Source organism: Pecten maximus, chromosome 7 (assembly GCF_902652985.1).
Source record: "Pecten maximus chromosome 7, xPecMax1.1, whole genome shotgun sequence".
NCBI classification, from domain to species: domain Eukaryota; kingdom Metazoa; phylum Mollusca; class Bivalvia; order Pectinida; family Pectinidae; genus Pecten; species Pecten maximus.
In genome coordinates this window covers 3,926,187-3,950,920 of record NC_047021.1, presented here as the reverse complement: position 1 = coordinate 3,950,920, position 24,734 = coordinate 3,926,187, and the positions used below count along the sequence as shown (strand labels likewise).

General features: G+C 40.5%; 2 protein-coding genes across 7 annotated transcripts in view; one reads left to right on the top strand and one right to left on the bottom strand.

Moving 5' to 3' along the window:
- Positions 1–387: 387 nt before the first annotated feature.
- LOC117331377 (immune-associated nucleotide-binding protein 12-like) lies at positions 388–7,682 on the top strand. The gene is made up of 4 exons (XM_033890076.1): positions 388–463; positions 1,285–1,521; positions 4,530–4,799; positions 5,036–7,682. The coding sequence occupies exons 1-4, from the start codon at positions 460–462 to the stop codon at positions 6,382–6,384; spliced, it is 1,860 nt and encodes a 619-aa protein (XP_033745967.1). The 5' UTR covers positions 388–459; the 3' UTR covers positions 6,385–7,682.
- Positions 7,683–9,070: 1,388 nt separating this feature from the next.
- The window catches only part of LOC117331375 (cilia- and flagella-associated protein 251-like), a 42,080-nt gene continuing 26,416 nt past the window's right edge, over positions 9,071–24,734 (bottom strand). For 4 of the 6 annotated variants that reach the window (XM_033890071.1, XM_033890074.1, XM_033890072.1 and 1 more), the window contains exon 3: positions 9,071–14,813. In XM_033890071.1, coding sequence (XP_033745962.1) covers positions 13,852–14,813 — 962 coding nt within the window. In that variant the 3' untranslated portion in view covers positions 9,071–13,851. The remainder of the gene's footprint in view (positions 14,814–24,734) is intronic. The other 2 variants (XR_004533516.1, XR_004533517.1) reach the window with 2 other exon arrangements.

The window sequence follows — 24,734 nt, the reverse complement described above, 5'->3', positions numbered from 1 at the left end:
GCAAGATGTGATATTTAGTTTTTAGATGATTTTTGAGTATAAGTAATTTTTGAAAATTTGAAATAAATAAATCATTACTTAATTTTCTATTATGTAAGATGGGGCCATACTATCACTTTATCTACTTTGTTTGGTGTTTTTTTCTTTTAAAAGATGGGAGATTTTAGTGAATTTCGGAGAACGCTTAAAACTTACTTTACTTAATCACGCGCTATTCTTGTCGACTGAAGCATCGCGTGTAATGGCAGGAAAGATTACATGTCAAGTTGTCACGTGCTATAAGCTAGTTTATTCACATCTCACATTTCGTGTACAGTTTCAGTATTTATAGAAATATAAGGAAATATTTACTTCAATGACGTATGCCCGGAAGTAACTCCTAGGTATATCCACATTGTGTGGTGTGTGGTTGTGATATAAGGACAGCGATATAAGGAAAGACGTTGGTCCTGTTTTACCATGGGTAAGTCTACATTAATCATAATTACCTTCGTTTAATTAAAACAAATACGTTAACGTGGTTTACAATTGGACGAGACTGAGGCTGTATGTCCGTACTGAACATTAACAGATATTAAATCGTGTTTAGTAAAACAGAGAAAAAGTTGTTTACCACGACAAATGTTCAGACATACAAGTAGGATTAACTTTTCGTTTTGTCATACTATTCTAAAAGTCGTAATAAACCGCCAAACATAATTCAAGTTGGTTTTTATAATCTACTTTTTGTCTTTCTTCATGGGCACTGCCTTCTAAAATTACTACACAGATGCCCTAACTAACTTATCAAAAGTGATGTTACACGCAATGACGATTTCTATATTACGGATAGATTCTAGTCAATAAAATATTTGTTTCAAGGTTTTTGAAATTGTAACTGTACATGTATATAGTACATGTATATGAACTGAAATATAAAATTATTTTAGCGTGTAGCCTTTGAAAATAATATTGTGTTTAATTTATCTATTATTGTTGTACGTTGATACGTGCTTCTGATACTTCCGAGACGCCTTTCAAGCTCATTTAAAATCTAGATATGCCTAAATATTTCACAAATATGAATTTCACATTAGAGAGCTTTTTCTGTTTATCACAAATCAAGTTCTACATTCCACGTGGTTATGATCCAATTATGAGCAAATAAAGGAAGGTATACGTACATATATATATTAATATATATAACTATAACACAGTAGCACAAATGAAGATGGAAGACAATTTCTCGTGCCCTGTCGAGCCTCGAAATCACTATCTATTCTACACATGCATATATCTTATTAGCTTCCAGAGACAACTGGGAATGCAGAGCCTGCAACGGCATCAACGGTGAACGCGATTCCACCTGTGTTTCGTGTAGTCAACAAAGATTTAGCGGTGGTCGTTATCAGCACCGAAATTCGTCATCCAGCAGGCGGGGCGGAAGTGGGTTGACGTACGATTGGGACAGTCTACCTGGGAGACCGACGTCAGCTGGAGGGTCAGATGATCCTCGGAGGAGGAGGTGCGGAACCAGATATGGTAGGTCGAATCTAAACTCTATCTTTCCCAAGGGAGTGGTTGTTGTTTTTGAGATAAGTTTTATTCTGATTCAGGACTATTATTTTTAATAGTCCTCTATACCAGACTAGCAATAGTTACATTATAAATAAATATATTATCGATACTTTATCCGTTAACATGTATATTGTTCTCTATGCTATTATTGTAGCTTTATAATTGAAATAAAGTTCTTGATTTTGTTCAGTGATTGTCCAACTTGTTTTAGAAAAAAACAAAATTTATTGCTGACACTACATGTTCAAGCAGTTCATTTCAAACTGTTACTGTTCTGATCGAAAACTAGTTTTGTCTTAGCATGGTAGTTGCTCGTTTAGGGAATACCCTTTTTGTATGTCCTCTACAGCTGTGACGATAGGATGCATCTTTCGAGTGATATGGCAGTAAAGCATTCCTTATTACGTCATATCTCCTCTGATTTTCGTGAAGGCCAGTGTTGGTAGCTTTAGTTTCTCCAGCCTCTCATTGTAGGTTAGGTTCTTCATTCCAGGTAGACACTTTGACGCTCGATCTCCTTTGAACACTCTCTATTTTATCAGTTTGTTTTGAATGTGTGGTGTCCACACAGAACTAGCATAGCCAAGCTACTATCTTACTAAACGTTTAAAAGTGGGATGAAGGACTTTATGTCCATAACTGCCATGTTCTGAGAAGTGCAAATAAAGAGTTGTTTTTTTTTTTTTTTAACTTTTTCATATATATGTTCATCAAATGCAAGATCCAAGTCTATAATTACACCTGTCTTTTTCTTGGTTGGAATTCTGCATACTGTTTCTGTTGAAATGGTAAAATGGTTCAGCTCCATTGAGGCATGTTTCTTCTCCTGCTTTATATTCTTGATTTCCGTTGCTCTCTCCCGTAGTATTCCACGACTGCCAATTAATCCCGGGGTAGTTAAAATCTCCCATTATCAACACTTTTTCGTGTCCGTGTAACTTCTACCAGAACGAGTAATTTACTGTTTTTCTCAACGGTTCCCGAGTCTTGATCTGTATATAAGGCCTACTAGAATTTTGATTTTTTTTTTCTCTCGTATGGTTATTTCCACAAAAAGGTTTTTCCTGAAAGTGTGTTTCCATTTCCACTTCCTGTGCTTTCAGCTCCAACTTAATAAGAAACAGAAACCCCTACCCTCCGGATTTTCAATGTTCTTACTAAGTGGTTTGTAGTACAGATTCCAGTCAAATGAGTATTCTGTTATTATACTGTTCTGTATTCTCGACTTACTTTTACTTCTGTGATTCCTATTATGTCTGGTTCCGTAGCATTGACCCCAATATTGAGTTCCTATATTTTATTCTTTAACTGATCTGCTTTTTGGCAATGAGGTCTTATTCTCTGTTTTCTTTACCCGCGGTTTTCGGCTTTTGTCGCTATTTTGACCCGGGCCGATGAGGATCCCCGAGCTTTGAATATGTAATTCCCCGACGATTGTTTTGTTTTCACTGTTGCTTGTTTCCTGAGAACTGTCTCTTGGCATCTTTTCGATTGTGTTAAGTCGTTGCTAATCCCAGTTTTCTCGAGATGATCTTCATTCTCACCTAATTTTCTAATGTTTTTTTGCTTCCTGACTTGACAAGCCTACTACTAGAGGCCTGTCTTTTTATTGTTGTTAAACTTTCTCAGGCGCATGCATTTGGTGATAACTTCTGTTCTATCAACTTCACATTGTCATAGAACTTTCTCCGCGTGACGATTATCATACTTTAAGCGTTCCTTAGCATCACTACTGCTCATTTCAAGTATTCCATGTAGGATGATATTGTTCCCCCTGTTTCTTCTTTCCTAGATTTCCGCGATTACGGTTTTAAATTCTGCTGACTGTTTACTTTGCTGCTGCTCAATTCTTTGACTATCGAAATATGTTATTTGCTGTCGGTTTTTGATAAGTTTCATAACAGTTTCTTTATCACATTTGGTTTTTATCTCTTCTTCAAGTGATGACACTCTTAATTCAATCCTGCAGTTATGGCCTTTCATTTTCCTCTATCTCCCTCTCGGTAAGAATACCTTTTTGACATTCACTTTGCAGTCTATACAGAAATACATTGAATCGGAGATTGGTAACATCGCATACTCCTGTTTTATTTTCCTTTGAAATTTGGTGTAATATTGGGACAGGCATCGCTCACTTTCAAATTGTTTGGCTTCATCCTCTGTGAATTTCACTTTACAGACAACATATTTCCATGCTTCATTCTCTGCATCACTACCCATGGGGGGATTGAAAATTGTTCGACTGACTTGTAACAACATCTTGTGACTTGGTAGTCGTCGATCTTCCGGCTGATTTTGGGCGAAAAGGCTTGCCAGACTTTTCCCCCGGTGTTGCTATGGACGCCGACATTGTTCTTTGTACGACCAGAAGACATTGTTCCGGGTCAATGTAGATAATTCCTTCTTACGAGCGATATTTAGCTAGTTTCTTCCTTACCCAATTAAAATTATTTGCATGGAGCCGTCGTCGGCTGTCTGGTACACTTATTACGACCTGTATCGGTTAATTAAATCGATATTCACTGAAAAAAATATCCCCTCTGTTGTTGTCCTTCTGTGGTGTAGGGGAGGTAATTCCATATATAATGGGAAAGTAGCGCACGAGGACGAAATTGGGGAAACCACAGGGTAGGAACCGAAGTGTAACAGGGAACATTATTTCAATCTTAATCTGTTTCAATGCCTCCTTAAGGGATCAAATCAAACCTCTGGCTTATCAGACTTAGAAGTTCTCTCTAGCCAAGCGATATATTTTTTTTCCATTTTTAGTATCCTACAGTAGGAGACGAAACAAATGTAGTGAAATTTCACCGAGACCCCTAAACTAATTAACGGTGAAATGTTAGGAAAAAGAGATGCTAAAATATGAGGCCACACAAAAATATGATAAAATATACAAAGGTACATGACTTTTACATGGGCAATTTTCAGATTGGTTGCATATAGTACGTCTTTCTATATCATATTTCCAGAAGACCAGGCTGGACGCCAATGGAAATGTACTGAATGTACGTACTATAACAACCATACGTCCTACAAGTGTAAGATCTGTAACAAGTCCACACGACCAGGAGAGCCGCAGGTGTGTCCCCCGGGACCAGCACGTACGGACAGGAACAGATACCAGAAAAGGACTCCTTCACCACCCGACAGACAAATACCACCTTATGACAGAAAACATGACAAGCACTCGGCACACGATCCCGGGTATGACAGTCGCAGGACACCAGATGACGGCAGACGTAAGCTAACGTACAATGTTTAAAATGATTAATAATATTAGTTATGTATATATGCGACTGAAATTCTAAACTGTTCATATTGTAACTCGGAATGGAGGTACCGTATGCTTAATGAGCGTCCGTTCTTGCATAGTCAAAGTGCGTGTTTTGGCTATGTCATCCAATTTAGAGGTACAATAATCCAACAATGTCTTAAAATTCTTTCAATATGCATTATAGATTGATATTTTTTGCAGGAGGCATAAGGTCCAGGACCAGTGGTACTCCAACACGGGACTCACAAAATGACTCGGCTTCAGGTCCAAGATCAAGAAACGGTCGCAAACCTGTTTGGGAGGATTGTGTGAATAGCAAAGAGCGGCGACTGGTTCTATTAGGCAAAACCGGAAGTGGAAAAAGCGCTACCGGTAACAGTATTTTGAGCGGCGATTATTTTCACTCAAAAGTTTCCGGAGTATCCATCACCCGTTCTTGTCGGCGGGGCGTGGTCCAGAGGAATGGTAAGGAGATTCACGTGGTTGACACCCCGGGTATATTCGACACTGATGTGGACAATGATACTACGACCAAAGAGATCGTCAAGTGTATCGGGGTTACGGCTCCGGGACCTCACGCCTTTATCCTTGTCCTCCGTATTGGACGTTTTACGAAGGAGGAGCATGAATCGGTGGAACATTTCATGAAAAGTTTTGGTAAATCGGTTGAGAAATATATGATAGTCTTGTTTACAAGAATGGACGACCTGCATGACGAACACATGTCACTTGACGACCACCTTAGCGGAATTCCGCCGAGACTCGCCAGCATCCTGAGTCGTTGTGGCGGACGGTGTGTCGGATTCAACAATAAAGGAACCTCACGAGAGATGTCACGCCAGGTCGACGAACTGATGGAAATAGTCGAAGATCTGTTTGAGGCCAACCGTGGTCGCTATTATACAAACGACCTGTACATGGAGGCAGAGAACGTCATCAGGATAAGAGAAGCTGAGATAAGAAGTGTAGCAGAGGAACAGAAACGTCGCGATATTGAAGAGGTCGAGGGCGAAAATGAGAGGTACTACAAACAACTGCGTAAGAAATATGAGAAACAGCAACATGATTTAGAGATGAAATTAAAGGAGGCAGAATCCGGAGGAGGTCACAGTGTTAGAGACAGGCGACTACGAACAGCGGAAATCGATAAAGACATTAAATCAATCCGTGCACAGATTGATCAGGATCAGCGCGCTGGTCGTAAGGTAAGCCAACAACTTAAAAATGATTTATCCGACTTGGAGAAGAAGCGCAACGGAATCGTCAAGACGGATGGTACAGTGAGACAGATGCAGGGTGACATAGAATCACTGCGTCATCAGCTTAATGATATGAAAAGGAAGGTGTCCAGTGCGAAACGTGAACAGGATGACAACAAGGAAAAGCGACTGAAGGAACTCGAGAAAAAATACGCTGCCTCGGAGAATTCGACACGGGAGGTTGTGCGAAAAGAAGTTGAAAACGGGAAAACAAACATCGGAGATCAGCTGTTGGGCACAGTGATTGGTTTGGGAAAGGCGATCTGGAAAGGTCTCACAAAACTCTTCTAAACATGTCTCAGTGTTTGTTTAAACATACATAATGTATATAATACCCGGGCATACACTCAAGTGGTGGGCAAACTTTCTCAAAATCACACATACGATTGGACCAACTGCCAAACATGGATAAGGACGGAGGAATCCCGAAAAGAACACCTGTCCTACGTGAGTAGGGATGGTAGTCTCCCACAATGAACACCTGTCCTACATGAGAAAGGACGGAAAAGTCCCGAATAGAACACCTGCCCTTTATGAGTAGGGACGGAAGTGTTCCACATTGGGCACTGTCCTATATGAGGGACGGAAGTCTCCCACATTGAAAACTACATGAGTATGGACGAAATAGTCCTAAATACAACACCTGTCCTACCGTCCTATATGATTCGGGATGGAAGTTAACCACATTGAACAGTGTCCTACATAATTCGGGACGGAAGTCTCTCCCATATTGAACACTGTCCTATATGAGTAAGTACGGAATAACCCTGACTACAACACCCGTCCTACTGTCCTATATGATTCGGGACGGAAGTTAACCAGATTGAACACTGTCATACGTGATTCAGGACGGGGCGGATGTCTACCACATTTACCACTGTCCTGTATGATTCGAGACGGAAGTTTACCACATTTACCACTGTCATACGTGATTCAGGACGGGGCGGATGTCTACCACATTTACCACTGTCCTGTATGATTCGAGACGGAAGTCTACTACATTTACCACTGTCCTGTATGATTCGGGACGGAAGTCTACCACATTTACCACTGCCATACGTGATTCGGGACGGAAGTTAACCACATTGAACACTGTCATACGTGATTCGGGACGGGACGGAAGTCTACCACATTTACCACTGTCCTGTATGATTCGGGACCCTTACCACTGTCATATACGAGTGGTGATGAAAGTGCCAAGTGCGGAACTTAGATTTCCTATATATGTAGAGGCGGTGCAATTTTGTACAGTTACATGAATTTTCTTGAATTTTTTAACTCTAAAAGTAAAATGTGCTTTTAAAAAAGCCTTTTTTAAAAGTTTATTTTATCATTGCAACCTGTACGGATGGATGGTCGAATCATGCCGGTTGACATTGACTGTTCTGATACGGTCATTTCTGTCACCAGGTGAGAATTCCCCTTTTGGACTTCTATATCCTCAGTCCGTTGGTACACAGACTGGGTTATTTTGTATTGTTGATCTAAGACTTAATTACAAGCTAGGGCGATGTGTAATTTCACTCGTATGTAGACTTCCTCTTCCTGATAATATATTTTCAAAAATAGACATAAAACATTTCTCTAATTAAGAAGTGTCAAGTTGTGAATGCAATTTTCAGATAATCGCTGATGATCCAGATAGAGTATAAGAAGTGTATCGGCTGTTCCATTGGTATGATTCGTAAGAGACGACTACATTTGGGATATTCCTCTCCAAAAGTTACCTTTTCCTAATGTCTCCCCACCCACTGCCTCAATGTGACCTTGGAATTGGATGTTCGCCTGAATATACGTTTTAATGTTTGACACTGTCCTGACGACAGAACTGATGTCTCATAACCATCTTTATCACTGTATAGTGATGAGGGATGTCTCACAACCATCTTTATCACTGTATACTGATGGGGGATGTCTCACAACCATCTTTATACTGATGGGGGATGTCTCACAACCATCTTTATCACTGTATACTGATGGGGGATGTCTCACAACCATCTTTATCACTGTATACTGATGGGAGATGTCTCACAACCATCTTTATCACTGTATACTGATGGGAGATGTCTCACAACCATCTATATACAGATGGGAGATGTCTCACAACCATCTTTATCACTGTATACTGATGGGAGATGTCTCACAACCATCTTTATCACTGTATACTGATAGGGGATGTCTCATAACCATCTTTATCACTGTATACTGATAGGGGATGTCTCATAACCATCTTTACACTGATGGGGGATGTCTCACAACCATCTTTATCACTGTATACTGATAGGGGATGTCTCATAACCATCTATATACTGATGGGGGATGTCTCACAACCATCTTTATCACTGTATACTGATGGGGGATGTCTCACAACCATCTATATACTGATGGGGGATGTCTCACAACCATCTTTATCACTGTATATTGATGGGGGATGTCTCACAACCATCTTTATCACTGTATACTGATGGGGGATGTCTCACAACCATCTATATACTGATGGGGGATGTCTCACAACCATCTATATGCTGATGGGGGATGTCTCACAACCATCTACATATAATTATATGGGGGGGGGGGGGGGGGGGGGGGTGTCTCACAACCATCTTTATCACTGTATACTGATAGGGGATGTCTCACAACCATCTATATACAGATGGGGGATGTCTCACAACCATCTTTATCACTGTATACTGATGGGGGATGTCTCACAACCATCTTTATCACTGTATACTGATGGGGGGATGTCTCATAACCATATACATATAATTATATGGGGGGATGTCTCACAACCATCTATATACCAATGGGGGGATGTCTGATGGAGGAGGTAAATCACCCACACACTGACTGGGGAGTACCACAATCTCAACTGGGGCAGGTAATTGTGATAATTTTGACAGATGAGCACTGTTGTTATTACCTAGGATCATAGTAGGTATGTAACACAGTTATCTCACTTATTACAACAAACAAAACAAAGATTTATAACTGATTTTATTCTTTCTGAAAGTCATCCTCATAATTTTGGCTTGAAAAGATTTTATTTGTCAATCAGGTCATGTCCATATTATGTGTGGTACATGAAGCTGGTAAAGTTGTTACATAAACTACAACAATACAAAAAATGATGGGGAAGGTGATACTTTATATTGTCGAAAATGAATAAATAAAATGAAATAAAATAAATAAAATAAAAAATAAAAATAGGATTTATTATAACCAATCATAATTATCACAGAAATTCAATTTCTCAAAACATTTCACAGTGATATCCAATCTGCCTTTATTTTAACTTGAAACTTTATTTTTTTCAATTGATAGCTTCTATCTTTCTATTCAACAATGATAATATTGGTATAAGTTTTCATCAATTTTCATTAAAACTATTCTAAAGAACTGTTGTGTCCTACAGCCATTATATTTAGGGCAATGAAAAATCATTTGGGCAGTTTTGATTTATTTTCAATCTGTAAAATTGCAAATGCTGAACTTATCAAATAATTGCTTAATTGAAATAAATTAAAAGAAATGATTTTTTTCTTCAAATTTTGATGTGATATCCATTGATAACAGAGGCTTGGGTTTTACTAGTTTTTCCTTCATATTTCCATGATCATGTGTTCCCATATATGCTGTAGACATAGAAGAAATAATGAAAACAAATATAAATCTATTAATGAGAGAATATGTAATGTTTGTTTGAAATTAAATCCCCAACACAAACCTTCCCACTAAAGACGATCTACTGTAAATCTGTGTCAGTACAATAACACTGAGATAGATGGGATCTACTGTTAATCTGTGTCAGTACAATAACACTGAGATGAATGGGATTTACTGTAAATCTGTGTCAGTATAATAACACTGAGATGAATGGGATTTACTGTTGTTGATAAATAAACTAACTACTACAAAATCAAAAATAAAAGTAACACAAAAGAAGAATAAACTAAAGTAAGAGTTGTAAATTGACTTAGAAAGGAAATGTATCACAGATATGGCTGATAGGACATAATGTACCCTCAGATATGGCTGATGGGACATGATGGACCCACAGATATGGCTGATGGGACATGATGGACCCACAAATATGGCTGATGGGACATGATGGACCCTCAGATAAGGCTGATGGGACATGATGTACCCTCAGATATGGCTGATGGGACATGATGTACCCTCAGATATGGCTGATGGGACATGATGTACCCACAGATATGGCTGATGGGACATGATGTACCCTCAGATATGGCTGATGGGACATGATGTACCCTCAGATATGGCTGATGGGACATGATGTACCCACAGATATGGCTGATGGGACATGATGTACCAACAGATATGGCTGATGGGACATGATGTACCAACAGATATGGCTGATGGGACATGATGGACCCTCAGATATGGCTGATGGGACATGATGTACCCTCAGATATGGCTAATGAGTACACGATAATGGCTGAGGAGCCAGTGTACTCGATATAACAGTGTACTCGATATACCCAGAGATTATAATAAGGTTTGCGGTTTATTAAGATCAGCTACTAAAAAAAGGAAACTAGATTGTATCACAAATTACAGAAACAAATGGACGGATTTAGTTGCCTAATTAAGTAAAATAACAAGGCTAAAAAGCTGAACTCAGCTAATTTAACTTGTTGGGACTTGATCTGGTGTAAATGGATTAAATAACTTGATTCAATTACCAGGTATGTAGTAAGGATGCACGGTCTTCTGACCACAGTTCAACAATATACACAGTGAGGTCATATTTGGAATGAAGAGTTATCTACCTTGCAATGTAAACCAATCAGCACTTTCCCTTCTAATGAAGTAAACAAACATTTCAAAGTCTTAATTATAATTTAACAATTAACAATCAACAAATAAAACACTTGTCAAATATTTCATTTGTTTTGATATTTCAATAAATACTCCATGACTACAGGTAACAAGACGATAAATTTACAGAGGAAGTGGTATTATTATACGCTGTGCTTTCCGTATTGTCAATGTATTTTAGAGGTTGTATGCCAAATTTTCATTATATCTTAGATGTTATATTTTAAAGTATAAAACGAGATTGACGCCTGGCATGCTGATTACTTCTGATATATTTTCAAACAAGAATGTTCCATCTGTTGTTATCGTCTACAGCAGTCATTTACCAGTAATCACATCAGTAAAACAGAATGGAGAATTTTACCAACTATACATTTGCAAAAATAAATGTATCTAAAAAGATTGACAAGTTAAAAAAAATTTTTTTTAAAAATAACATGTAATTTCAAATGTGGTTTGTAAGCTAGTTGCTCACCAAATGAAATCTAGAAATTTCCTAGACTTGGACTGAATAGCTCATACTAACAAATCTAGGGCAGGTCTATATTTCTCTATCACATAAACATACATGGACGGATTATAAGTTACAACAAGTTGTAAATAAATACATTTTCCTATAAATAACATACATCATATCAGGATTTGACACTGATATACATTGTAACACAAAGATATAAGTAAGTAAGCTCAGTAACATTTCAAATAAAAATTCTGTTTAAATCAATTGATACAGAGTAGAAAGTTTACATCAGGTATGGAATACATATGATATAAACTATAACTAAAACTTTATGTTACTATCACAGAAACACCTAAGTGTTAAGAACGGTGTAATGGGAAACGGCCCTGTCAGATATTTATATCCATTTTGTCCGTATAGGCTATAATCATTAAACTACAGTAAAAACAATCCTGGATTAGTTTGAACTAATGAAGTATCAACTGTGAGGTGTTAACACTATCTAACTACATCCGACATCACAAAACACGGAGATAATCACAAAATGCTATTTTCTGTACAAAAACCCTCCATTCTTTGTATTTCAATGTCCATAAATGCTGTGGGACTTTTAACAAGGTATCAACCAAACATCAATTATTTAATTAAGCAGACAATTTCAATGTGAACATAGCACCTTCATTTTGATTTCTAACTTTCAACATTTTTATATTAGTTAAAAATTGACAATAATTGATTTTGATAGTGGTACCATATTTATTCTGTAATAAGTCCAGGGGGCCAAACCATCAACTTTAAATGAAAGTAGAGGGGTGAGCTTATTATAGGATAAATATGGTATGTTAACATACTTTGGTACTACATTATGTACTCTGGAAAGGAATGACAGAGAATCCAGGCTAGCATACCAGTAAATGTAGCAGCAAAAACTTTGTAGACACATCCCCAGGATACAGACCGATCCCCAGGATACAGACCCATCCACTGGATACAGACCCATCCCCAGGATACAGACCATCCCCAGGATACAGACCCATCCCCAGGATATGACCCATCCCCAGGATACAGATCCACCTCCAGGATATGACCCATCCCAAGGATACAGACTCACCCCCAGGATACAGATCCACCCCAAGGATACAGACCCATCCCCAGGATACAGACCCATCCACAGGATACAGATCCACCCGCAGGATACAGATCCACCCCAAGGATACAGACCCACCCCCAGGATACAAACCCACCCCCAGGATACAGACCCATCCCCAGGATACAGATCCACCCCCAGGATACAGACCCATCCCTAGGATACAGACCCATCCCCTGGACTCAAACCCATGCGAAGGATACAGATCGATCACTTTTCAGACCCATACCCCAGATTCAGACCCTTGACAAGGATTCAGACCCATGACCAGGATTCAGACCCATACCCCAGATTCAGACCCATGACAAGGATTATGACCCATGCCCACTATTTAAACCTATGACCTGGATTCAGACCTGTACCCTGGATTCAGACCCATGACCAGGATTCAGACTCATGACCAGGATTCAGACTCATGACAAGGATTATGACCCATGACCAGGATTCAGACCTGTACCCTGGATTCAGACCCATGACCAGGATTCAGACCCATGACCAGGATACAGACCCATCCCCTGGACTCAAACCCATGCGAAGGATACAGATCGATCACTTTTCAGACCCATACCCCAGATTCAGACCCTTGACAAGGATTCAGACTCATACCCTGGATTCAGACCCATGACAAGGATCATGACCCATGCCCACTATTTAAACCTATGACCTGGATTCAGACCTGTACCCTGGATTCAGCAACAAAACTTGTCTAACAATCTCACATGTATTGTATATGTAAACTGTTCGATGTAACCATTCATGTAGTCGTAACTAAACATGATGCTAATAATATCTACATTATCACCATTCAATATCCATGTCAGAGATCTTATATATCGGTCAAGAAATTTAATATTGGTACCTTGCATGTTCACATTTGAACTAAATTCAAATTCACACTTGTAGTTAACCAACCAGGATAATACAGATGAAGGTCAGGCACCAATTCTGACCTAGACTGTTTATGGACAGAATGACAGCTTCAACTGGACGGCACATTTTATCAGGCTATACCTGAATCCCTCAGCACATCTCTCACAGATGTTCTACCCCAACATACTGCTGTGATGTCCCCTACGTACCAGTATATCTCTCACAGATGTTCTACCCCAATATACTGCTGTGATGTCCTCTATGTACCAGTACATCTCTCACAGATGTTCTACCCCAATATACTGCTGTGATGTCCCCTATGTACCAGTACATCTCTCACAGATGTTCTACCCCAATATACTGCTGTGATGTCCCCTACGTACACATAGTACTGAGGACTGGTTCTGTGAGCTGCTGTATTTCTAATCTTGTCACATTATTTTTACAGAATGGTACATGATTTAGAGGGTTGGTTTTGTGTACCCCCATTCCCATATTCTGACAGCTTAACATCCTTTTTATCAAGTTCCTTTTTGAGTGTACTGATCTCTTTATCCTTTTCTTCGTCCTCTTTTGCCAGCCTCAATAGCTGCTGTTGTAGGTCCTTGATCTTCTGTTCACTGTCTTCACTCCCTCCGTCATGTATCTGGCTCTTCAGTTTCTTTATCTCCTCCTCCAGTTTACTGATGTGTGACTTCTTTTCCTCGTTTTCGTTAGAGACTTCAGATACTTTTGATTCCATTGCCACATATTTCCCCTTAATCTCATCAAACTGATTTTTCATTTTGTTAAATTCTGCCTCTAGATTCACATTCTGGTCCATGAGCTGTTGGAATGCTTCCTTCTCAGCATTCTGATTCATTAACAAAGATTCCTGTTGTTGTCGTTTCTCCTCCTCCTGTTCTTTGTTTTGTTCTTCCTGTTTACCCTCTTCTGTCAATTGTTCCTCTTCACCTTTTCCTTCATTCTGCTTTTCCTCCTGCTTGCTTGCCTCCTCATTCTGAGAAGCGTTCTCTGTCCCTAAAACTTCAGGAGTAGCTTCTGATGCTGACTTCTCTTCTTCACCTTTCTCTTCTTCAGGTTTTGTTTCATTTTCCTGTTTAGACTCTCCTTCCTTTTCATCACTCACATCTGTTTTCTCCTCTCCTTTATCTTCAGACTTCTCCCCCGTTGTTTCCTGTTGTGGTTCGTCTCCTGTTGGAACATCCTGTGACGTTTCCTGTTCAGAGGTCTGCTGACCCTCTTTATCATTCATTGCTGCCTCTGTATTCATGGTTTCGACTGGGTTGTCTCCCCCTGTTGCTATGGTTTCAAGATCTACAGTCTCTCCCCTGTCATCTGATTGTGAATCGCCTTTTACAACTTCCTCTCCCTCAGTCAATACACAGGGCTCTGCTTTATTTTCTGAAAAAAAATGAAAATCAATTTTAGATTAATACCAATTTTGTATGAACCATTTAATGATAACATCTCTTTCACATTTAGTTTTGTAAACATTTGATAATATAAATGTTTATAAATAAGCATTCTGAGAGTATTGCTAAAGCAATAAATATCCCCTACCAGCCCCGCTAAAAATAGTAACAGTGACCTTGACCCAAAACCCCTGAAACTCAAACTTGGTCTGTAGCTACTTATACTGAAGTTACATACCAACTATCACCAACATACCTTGAGGCATGGCTGATAAAAGTGTGGAAAACTGAGTTGACAGGCTGACAGACTGACAAACAGACAGACAGAGGGGGAGGAAAGCTATATAGTCTCCATTGTTTCACCAGTAAGGGACTAATAACACCAAAATACATTGTTAGCCTAGCCCATGTCAATACAAAGACTCAATCACTTGTTTAGATCTATCATTTGCTTAAGACCACATGCACATCATTGTAAGTTCAATAGATATTTTACATCATACAAGTTTAAACTTGTATTGTTATTTGTAATCAATATTATATAATTATGGCTTCAGAATTCAATCATTTTCAAACTTAGACATCCATCAGAAACCTGCCTGAATAACAAGACCATTCTGGATGGCATGCAAGACAGTGAAGAATAGTCTGTGGACAAAGTGACAATCCACCATCTTATGATGACGAGCTCAATAGAATTGAGGCGATAGGCCCCTGTCTTATGATGATGAGCTCAATAGAATCGAGGTGATAGGCCCTGTCTAATGATGACAAGCTCAATAGAATCGAGGTGATAGGCCCCTGTCTAATGATGACGAGCTCAATAGAATCAATGTGATAGTTCCTGTTTAATGATGAGGAGCTCAATAGAATCGACGATTAGTCACCTGTCTAATGATGACAAGCTCAATACAATTGAGGTGATAGTCACCTGTCTAATGATGACGAGCTCAATAGAATCGAGGTGATAGGCCCCTGTTTAATGATGACGAGCTCAATAGAATCGAGGTGATAGGCCCCTGTCTAATGATGACGAGCTCAATAGAATCAATGTGATAGTTCCTGTCTTATGATGACGAGCTCAATAGAATCGAGGTGATAGGTCCCTGTTTAATGATGACGAGCTCAATAGAATCGAGGTGATAGGTCCCTGTCTAATGATGACGAGCTCAATAGAATCGAGGTGATAGGCCCCTGTCTAATGATGACGAGCTCAATAGAATCGAGGTGATAGGCCCCTGTCTAATGATGACGAGCTCAATAGAATCGAGGTGATAGGCCCCTGTTTAATGATGACGAGCTCAATAGAATCGAGGTGATAGGTCCCTGTCTAATGATGACGAGCTCAATAGAATCGATGTGATAGTTCCTGTTTAATGATGAGGAGCTTAATAGAATCGACGATTTTTTAAGTCACCTGTCTAATGATGAGGAGCTCAATAGAATCAAGGTAATAGTCACTGTCCAATGATGACAAGCTCAATAGAATCAAGGTGATAGTCACCTGTCTAATGATGACGAGCTCAATAGAATCAAGGTGATAGTCACCTGTCTAATGATGACAAGCTCAATAGAATCAAGGTGATAGTCACCTGTTTAATGGTGACGAGCTCAATAGAATCGAGGTGATAGGCCCCTGTTTAATGATGACGAGCTCAATAGAATCGAGGTGATAGGCCCCTGTTTAATGATGACGAGCTCAATAGAATCGAGGTGATAGGCCCCTGTCTAATGATGACGAGCTCAATAGAATCTAGGTGATAGTCATCTGTCTAATGATGAAGAGCTCAATAGCTTGCAAATGAAAATCAGAGCGTTTTTTGTATGGTTTATACACAAAAACCAAACATTGTATTGAACACCAACACCAGTATACAGCCTTTTCCTTGATAAAAGTTGTTTGATTAACAGAACTGCATGTACCAAATATAGCAAATAAATAGATGTAACAAAGGAGAATACCAGGCCTACTAGTTACCTGGTTAAATCAATAAAGACAGCTATTGTATGCTAGACCATTCACCTCAGACAATGTGTATTACTAATCTATACAGATAAAGTGTAATGTTTTAAGATAATTACCTGGTAATAACATAGAATAGGGAAACAAAAATCAGGGGTCAGAGAGATCGGTACTGGACAATCCATAATCACGGGTCAGAGAGATAGGTATTGGACAATCTATAATCAGGGGTCAGAGAGATAGGTACTGGACAATCCATAATCAGGGGTCAGAGAGATAGGTACTGGACAATCTATAATCAGGGGTCAGAGAGATAGGTATTGGACAATCCATAATCAGGGGTCAGAGAGATAGGTATTGGACAATCTATAATCAGGGGTCAGAGAGTTAGGTACTGGACAATCAATAATCAGGGGTCAGAGAGATAGGTACTGGACAATCAATAATCAGGGGTCAGAGAGATAGGTACTGGACAATCAATAATCAGGGGTCAGAGAGATAGGTACTGGACAATCTATAATCAGGGGTCAGAGAGATAGGTACTGGACAATCAATAATCAGGGGTCAGAGAGTTAGGTACTGGACAATCAATAATCAGGGGTCAGAGAGATAGGTACTGGACAATCTATAATCAGGGGTCAGAGAGATAGGTACTGGACAATCAATAATCAGGGGTCAGAGAGATAGGTACTGGACAATCAATAAATCAGGGGTCAGAGAGACAGGTACTGGACAATCAATAATCAGGGGTCAGAGAGTTAGGTACTGGACAATCCATAATCAGGGGTCAGAGAGATAGGTACTGGACAATCTATAATCAGGGGTCAGAGAGATAGGTATTGGACAATCCATAATCAGGGGTCAGAGAGATAGGTACTGGACAATACATATTAAATATCAGGGGTCAGGGAGATGGTTCTGGACAATCTATAATCAGGGGTCAGAGAGATAGGTACAGGACAATCTATAATCAGGGGTCAGAGAGATAGGTACTGGACAATCAATAATCAGGGGTCAGAGAGATAGGTACTGGACAATCTATAATCAGGGGTCAGAGAGATAGGTACTGGACAATCTATAATCAGGGGTCAGAGAGATAGGTACTGGACAATCTATAATCAGGGGTCAGAGAGATAGGTACTGGACAATACATATTAAATATCAGGGGTCAGGGAAATGGTTCTGGACAATCTATAATCAGGGGTCAGAGAGATAGGTACTGGACAATCTATAATCAGGGGTCAGAGAGATAGGTACTGGACAATCAATAATCAGGGGTCAGAGAGATAGGTACTGGAAATCTATAATCAGGGGTCAGAGAGATAGGTACTGGACAATCCATAATCAGGGGTCAGAGAGATAGGTACTGGACAATCCATAATCAGGGGTCAGAGAGTTAGGTACTGGACAATCTATAATCAGGGGTCAGAGAGATAGGTACTGGACAATCAATAATCAGGGGTCAGAGAGTTAGGTACTGGACAATCCATAATCAGGGGTCAGAGAGTTAGGTACTGGACAATCTATAATCAGGGGTCAGAGAGATAGGTACTGGACAATCAATAATCAGGGGTCAGAGAGATAGGTACTGGACAATCTATAATCAGGGGTCAGAGAGATAGGTACTGGACAATCTATAATCAGGGGTCAGAGAGATAGGTACTGGACAATCCATAATCAGGGGTCAGAGAGTTAGGTACTGGACAATCTATAATCAGGGGTCAGAGAGTTAGGTACTGGACAATCTATAATCAGGGGTCAGAGAGATAGGTACTGGACAATCCATAATCAGGGGTCAGAGAGTTAGGTACTGGACAATCTATAATCAGGGGTCAGAGAGATATGTACTGGACAATCTATAATCAGGGGTCAGAGAGATAGGTACTGGACAATCTATAATCAGGGGTCAGAGAGATAGGTACTGGACAATCCATAATCAGGGGTCAGAGAGTTAGGTACTGGACAATCTATAATCAGGGGTCAGAGAGATAGGTACTGGACAATCAATAATCAGGGGTCAGGGAGATGGTTCTGGACAATCTATAATCAGGGGTCAGAGAGATAGGTACTGGACAATCAATAATCAGGGGTCAGAGAGATAGGTACTGGACAATCCATAATCAGGGGTCAGAGAGTTAGGTACTGGACAATCTATAATCAGGGGTCAGAGAGATAGGTACTGGACAATACATAATCATGGGTCAGAGAGATAGGTACTGGACAATCTATAATCAGGGGTCAGAGAGATAGGTACTGGACAATACATAATCAGGGGTCAGAGAGTTAGGTACTGGACAATCTATAATCAGGGGTCAGAGAGATAGGTACTGGACAATACATAATCATGGGTCAGAGAGATAGGTACTGGACAATCCATAATCAGGGGTCAGAGAGTTAGGTACTGGACAATCTATAATCAGGGGTCAGAGAGATAGGTACTGGACAATACATAATCAGGGGTCAGAGAGTTAGGTACTGGACAATCTATAATCAGGGGTCAGAGAGATAGGTACTGGACAATCTATAATAAGGGGTCAGAGAGATAGGTACTGGACAATCTATAATCAGGGGTCAGAGAGATAGGTACTGGACAATACATATTAAATATCAGGGGTCAGGGAGATGGTTCTGGACAATCTATAATCAGGGGTCAGAGAGATAGGTACTGGACAATCTATAATCAGGGGTCAGAGAGATAGGTACTGGACAATCAATAATCAGGGGTCAGAGAGATAGGTACTGGACAATCTATAATCAGGGGTCAGAGAGATAGGTACTGGACAATCCATAATCAGGGGTCAGAGAGTTAGGTACTGGACAATCTATAATCAGGGGTCAGAGAGATAGGTACTGGACAATCAATAATCAGGGGTCAGGGAGATGGTTCTGGACAATCTATAATCAGGGGTCAGAGAGATAGGTACTGGACAATCAATAATCAGGGGTCAGAGAGATAGGTACTGGACAATCCATAATCAGGGGTCAGAGAGTTAGGTACTGGACAATCTATAATCAGGGGTCAGAGAGATAGGTACTGGACAATACATAATCATGGGTCAGAGAGATAGGTACTGGACAATCTATAATCAGGGGTCAGAGAGATAGGTACTGGACAATACATAATCAGGGGTCAGAGAGTTAGGTACTGGACAATCTATAATCAGGGGTCAGAGAGATAGGTACTGGACAATACATAATCATGGGTCAGAGAGATAGGTACTGGACAATCCATAATCAGGGGTCAGAGAGTTAGGTACTGGACAATCTATAATCAGGGGTCAGAGAGATAGGTACTGGACAATACATAATCAGGGGTCAGAGAGTTAGGTACTGGACAATCTATAATCAGGGGTCAGAGAGATAGGTACTGGACAATCTATAATAAGGGGTCAGAGAGATAGGTACTGGACAATCTATAATCAGGGGTCAGAGAGATAGGTACTGGACAATACATATTAAATATCAGGGGTCAGGGAGATGGTTCTGGACAATCTATAATCAGGGGTCAGAGAGATAGGTACTGGACAATCTATAATCAGGGGTCAGAGAGATAGGTACTGGACAATCAATAATCAGGGGTCAGAGAGATAGGTACTGGACAATCTATAATCAGGGGTCAGAGAGATGGTACTGGACAATCTATAATCAGGGGTCAGAGAGATGGTACTGGACAATACATAATCCGGGGTCAGAGAGATAGGTAGTGGACAATCTATAATCAGGGGTCAGAGAGTTAGGTACTGGACAATCTATAATCAGGGGTCAGAGAGATAGGTAGTGGACAATCTATAATCAGGGGTCAGAGAGTTAGGTACTGGACAATCTATAATCAGGGGTCAGAGAGATAGGTACTGGACAATCTATAATCAGGGGTCAGAGAGATAGGTACTGGACAATCCATAATCAGGGGTCAGAGAGTTAGGTACTGGACAATCTATAATCAGGGGTCAGAGAGATAGGTACTGGACAATCAATAATCAGGGGTCAGAGAGTTAGGTACTGGACAATCCATAATCAGGGGTCAGAGAGTTAGGTACTGGACAATCTATAATCAGGGGTCAGAGAGATAGGTACTGGACAATCAATAATCAGGGGTCAGAGAGATAGGTACTGGACAATCTATAATCAGGGGTCAGAGAGATAGGTACTGGACAATCTATAATCAGGGGTCAGAGAGATAGGTACTGGACAATCTATAATCAGGGGTCAGAGAGATAGGTACTGGACAATCCATAATCAGGGGTCAGAGAGTTAGGTACTGGACAATCTATAATCAGGGGTCAGAGAGTTAGGTACTGGACAATCTATAATCAGGGGTCAGAGAGATAGGTACTGGACAATCCATAATCAGGGGTCAGAGAGTTAGGTACTGGACAATCTATAATCAGGGGTCAGAGAGATAGGTACTGGACAATCTATAATCAGGGGTCAGAGAGATAGGTACTGGACAATACATAATCAGGGGTCAGAGAGATAGGTACTGGACAATCTATAATCAGGGGTCAGAGAGATAGGTACTGGACAATACATAATCAGGGGTCAGAGAGATAGGTACTGGACAATCTATAATCAGGGGTCAGAGAGATAGGTACTGGACAATCTATAATCAGGGGTCAGAGAGATAGGTACTGGACAATACATAATCAGGGGTCAGAGAGATAGGTACTGGACAATCTATAATCAACGGTCAGAGATAGGTACTGGACAATCCATAATCAGGGGTCAGAGAGATCGGTACTGGACAATCAATAATCAGGGGTCAGAGAGATCGGTACTGGACAATCAATAATCAGGGGTCAGAGAGATAGGTACTGGACAATCTATAATCAGGGGTCAGAGAGATAGGTACTGGACAATCTATAATCAGGGGTCAGAGAGATAGGTACTGGACAATCCATAATCAGGGGTCAGAGAGATAGGTACTGGACAATCTATAATCAGGGGTCAGAGAGATGGTACTGGACAATCTATAATCAGGGGTCAGAGAGATAGGTACTGGACAATCTATAATCAGGGGTCAGAGAGATAGGTACTGGACAATCAATAATCAGGGGTCAGAGAGATGGTACTGGACAATACATAATCAGGGGTCAGAGAGATGGTACTGGACAATCTATAATCAGGGGTCAGAGAGATGGTACTGGACAATCTATAATCAGGAGTCAGAGAGTTAGGTACTGGACAATCTATAATCAGGGGTCAGAGAGATAGGTACTGGACAATCCATAATCAGGGGTCAGAGAGATCGGTACTGGACAATCTATAATCCGGGGTCAGAGAGATAGGTACTGGACAATCTATAATCAGGGGTCAGAGAGATAGGTACTGGACAATCAATAATCAGGGGTCAGAGAGATAGGTACTGGACAATCTATAATCAGGGGTCAGAGAGATAGGTACTGGACAATCCATAATCAGGGGTCAGAGAGTTAGGTACTGGACAATCTATAATCAGGGGTCAGAGAGATAGGTACTGGACAATCAATAATCAGGGGTCAGAGAGTTAGGTACTGGACAATCCATAATCAGGGGTCAGAGAGTTAGGTACTGGACAATCTATAATCAGGGGTCAGAGAGATAGGTACTGGACAATCAATAATCAGGGGTCAGAGAGATAGGTACTGGACAATCTATAATCAGGGGTCAGAGAGATAGGTACTGGACAATCTATAATCAGGGGTCAGAGAGATAGGTACTGGACAATCTATAATCAGGGGTCAGAGAGATAGGTACTGGACAATACATAATCAGGGGTCAGAGAGTTAGGTACTGGACAATCTATAATCAGGGGTCAGAGAGTTAGGTACTGGACAATCTATAATCAGGGGTCAGAGAGATAGGTACTGGACAATCCATAATCAGGGGTCAGAGAGTTAGGTACTGGACAATCTATAATCAGGGGTCAGAGAGATAGGTACTGGACAATCTATAATCAGGGGTCAGAGAGATAGGTACTGGACAATACATAATCAGGGGTCAGAGAGATAGGTACTGGACAATCTATAATCAGGGGTCAGAGAGATAGGTACTGGACAATACATAATCAGGGGTCAGAGAGATAGGTACTGGACAATCTATAATCAGGGGTCAGAGAGATAGGTACTGGACAATCTATAATCAGGGGTCAGAGAGATAGGTACTGGACAATACATAATCAGGGGTCAGAGAGATAGGTACTGGACAATCTATAATCAACGGTCAGAGAGATAGGTACTGGACAATCCATAATCAGGGGTCAGAGAGATCGGTACTGGACAATCAATAATCAGGGGTCAGAGAGATCGGTACTGGACAATCAATAATCAGGGGTCAGAGAGATAGGTACTGGACAATCTATAATCAGGGGTCAGAGAGATAGGTACTGGACAATCTATAATCAGGGGTCAGAGAGATAGGTACTGGACAATCCATAATCAGGGGTCAGAGAGATAGGTACTGGACAATCTATAATCAGGGGTCAGAGAGATGGTACTGGACAATCTATAATCAGGGGTCAGAGAGATAGGTACTGGACAATCTATAATCAGGGGTCAGAGAGATAGGTACTGGACAATCAATAATCAGGGGTCAGAGAGATGGTACTGGACAATACATAATCAGGGGTCAGAGAGATGGTACTGGACAATCTATAATCAGGGGTCAGAGAGATGGTACTGGACAATCTATAATCAGGAGTCAGAGAGTTAGGTACTGGACAATCTATAATCAGGGGTCAGAGAGATGGTACTGGACAATCTATAATCAGGGGTCAGAGAGATAGGTACTGGACAATACATAATCAGGGGTCAGAGAGATGGTACTGGACAATCTATAATCAGGGGTCAGAGAGATAGGTACTGGACAATCTATAATCAGGGGTCAGAGAGATAGGTACTGGACAATCTATAATCCGGGGTCAGAGAGTTAGGTACTGGACAATCTATAATCAGGGGTCAGAGAGATAGGTACTGGACAATCAATAATCAGGGGTCAGAGAGATAGGTACTGGACAATCTATAATCAGGGGTCAGAGAGATAGGTACTGGACAATCTATAATCATGGGTCAGAGAGATAGGTAGTGGACAATCTATAATCAGGGGTCAGAGAGATAGGTAGTGGACAATCTGTAATCAGGGGTCAGAGAGTTAGGTACTGGACAATCTATAGTCAGGGGTCAGAGAGATAGGTACTGGACAATCAATAATCAGGGGTCAGAGAGATAGGTACTGGACAATACATAATCCGGGGTCAGAGAGATAGGTACTGGACAATCTATAATCAGGGGTCAGAGAGATAGGTACTGGACAATCTATAATCCGGGGTCAGAGAGATAGGTACTGGACAATCTATAATCAGGGGTCAGAGAGTTAGGTACTGGACAATCTATAATCAGGGGTCAGAGAGTTAGGTACTGGACAATCCATAATAAGGGGTCAGAGAGATAGGTACTGGACAATCTATAATCAGGAGTCAGAGAGTTAGGTACTGGACAATCTATAATCAGGGGTCAGAGAGATAGGTACTGGACAATCTATAATAAGGGGTCAGAGAGATAGGTACAGGACAATCTATAATCAGGAGTCAGAGAGATAGGTACTGGACAATCTATAATCAGGGGTCAGAGAGATAGGTACTGGACAATCTATAATCACGGGTCAGAGAGATAGGTACTGGACAATACATAATCAGGGGTCAGAGAGATAGGTACTGGACAATCAATAATCAGGGGTCAGAGAGTTAGGTACTGGACAATACATAATCAGGGGTCAGAGAGATAGGTACTGGACAATCTATAATAAGGGGTCAGAGAGATAGGTACTGGACCATCTATAATCACGGGTCAGAGAGATAGGTACTGGACAATACATAATCAGGGGTCAGAGAGATAGGTACTGGACAATCTATAATCAGGGGTCAGAGAGTTAGGTACTGGACAATCCATAATAAGGGGTCAGAGAGATAGGTAC

Coding starts and splice junctions, on each gene's coding strand:
- LOC117331377 (XM_033890076.1), top strand. Junction 1,522..4,529: donor GAGGTGCGGAACCAGATATG/GTAGGTCGAATC, acceptor TCATATTTCCAG/AAGACCAGGCTGGACGCCAA. Junction 4,800..5,035: donor GACACCAGATGACGGCAGAC/GTAAGCTAACGT, acceptor TATTTTTTGCAG/GAGGCATAAGGTCCAGGACC.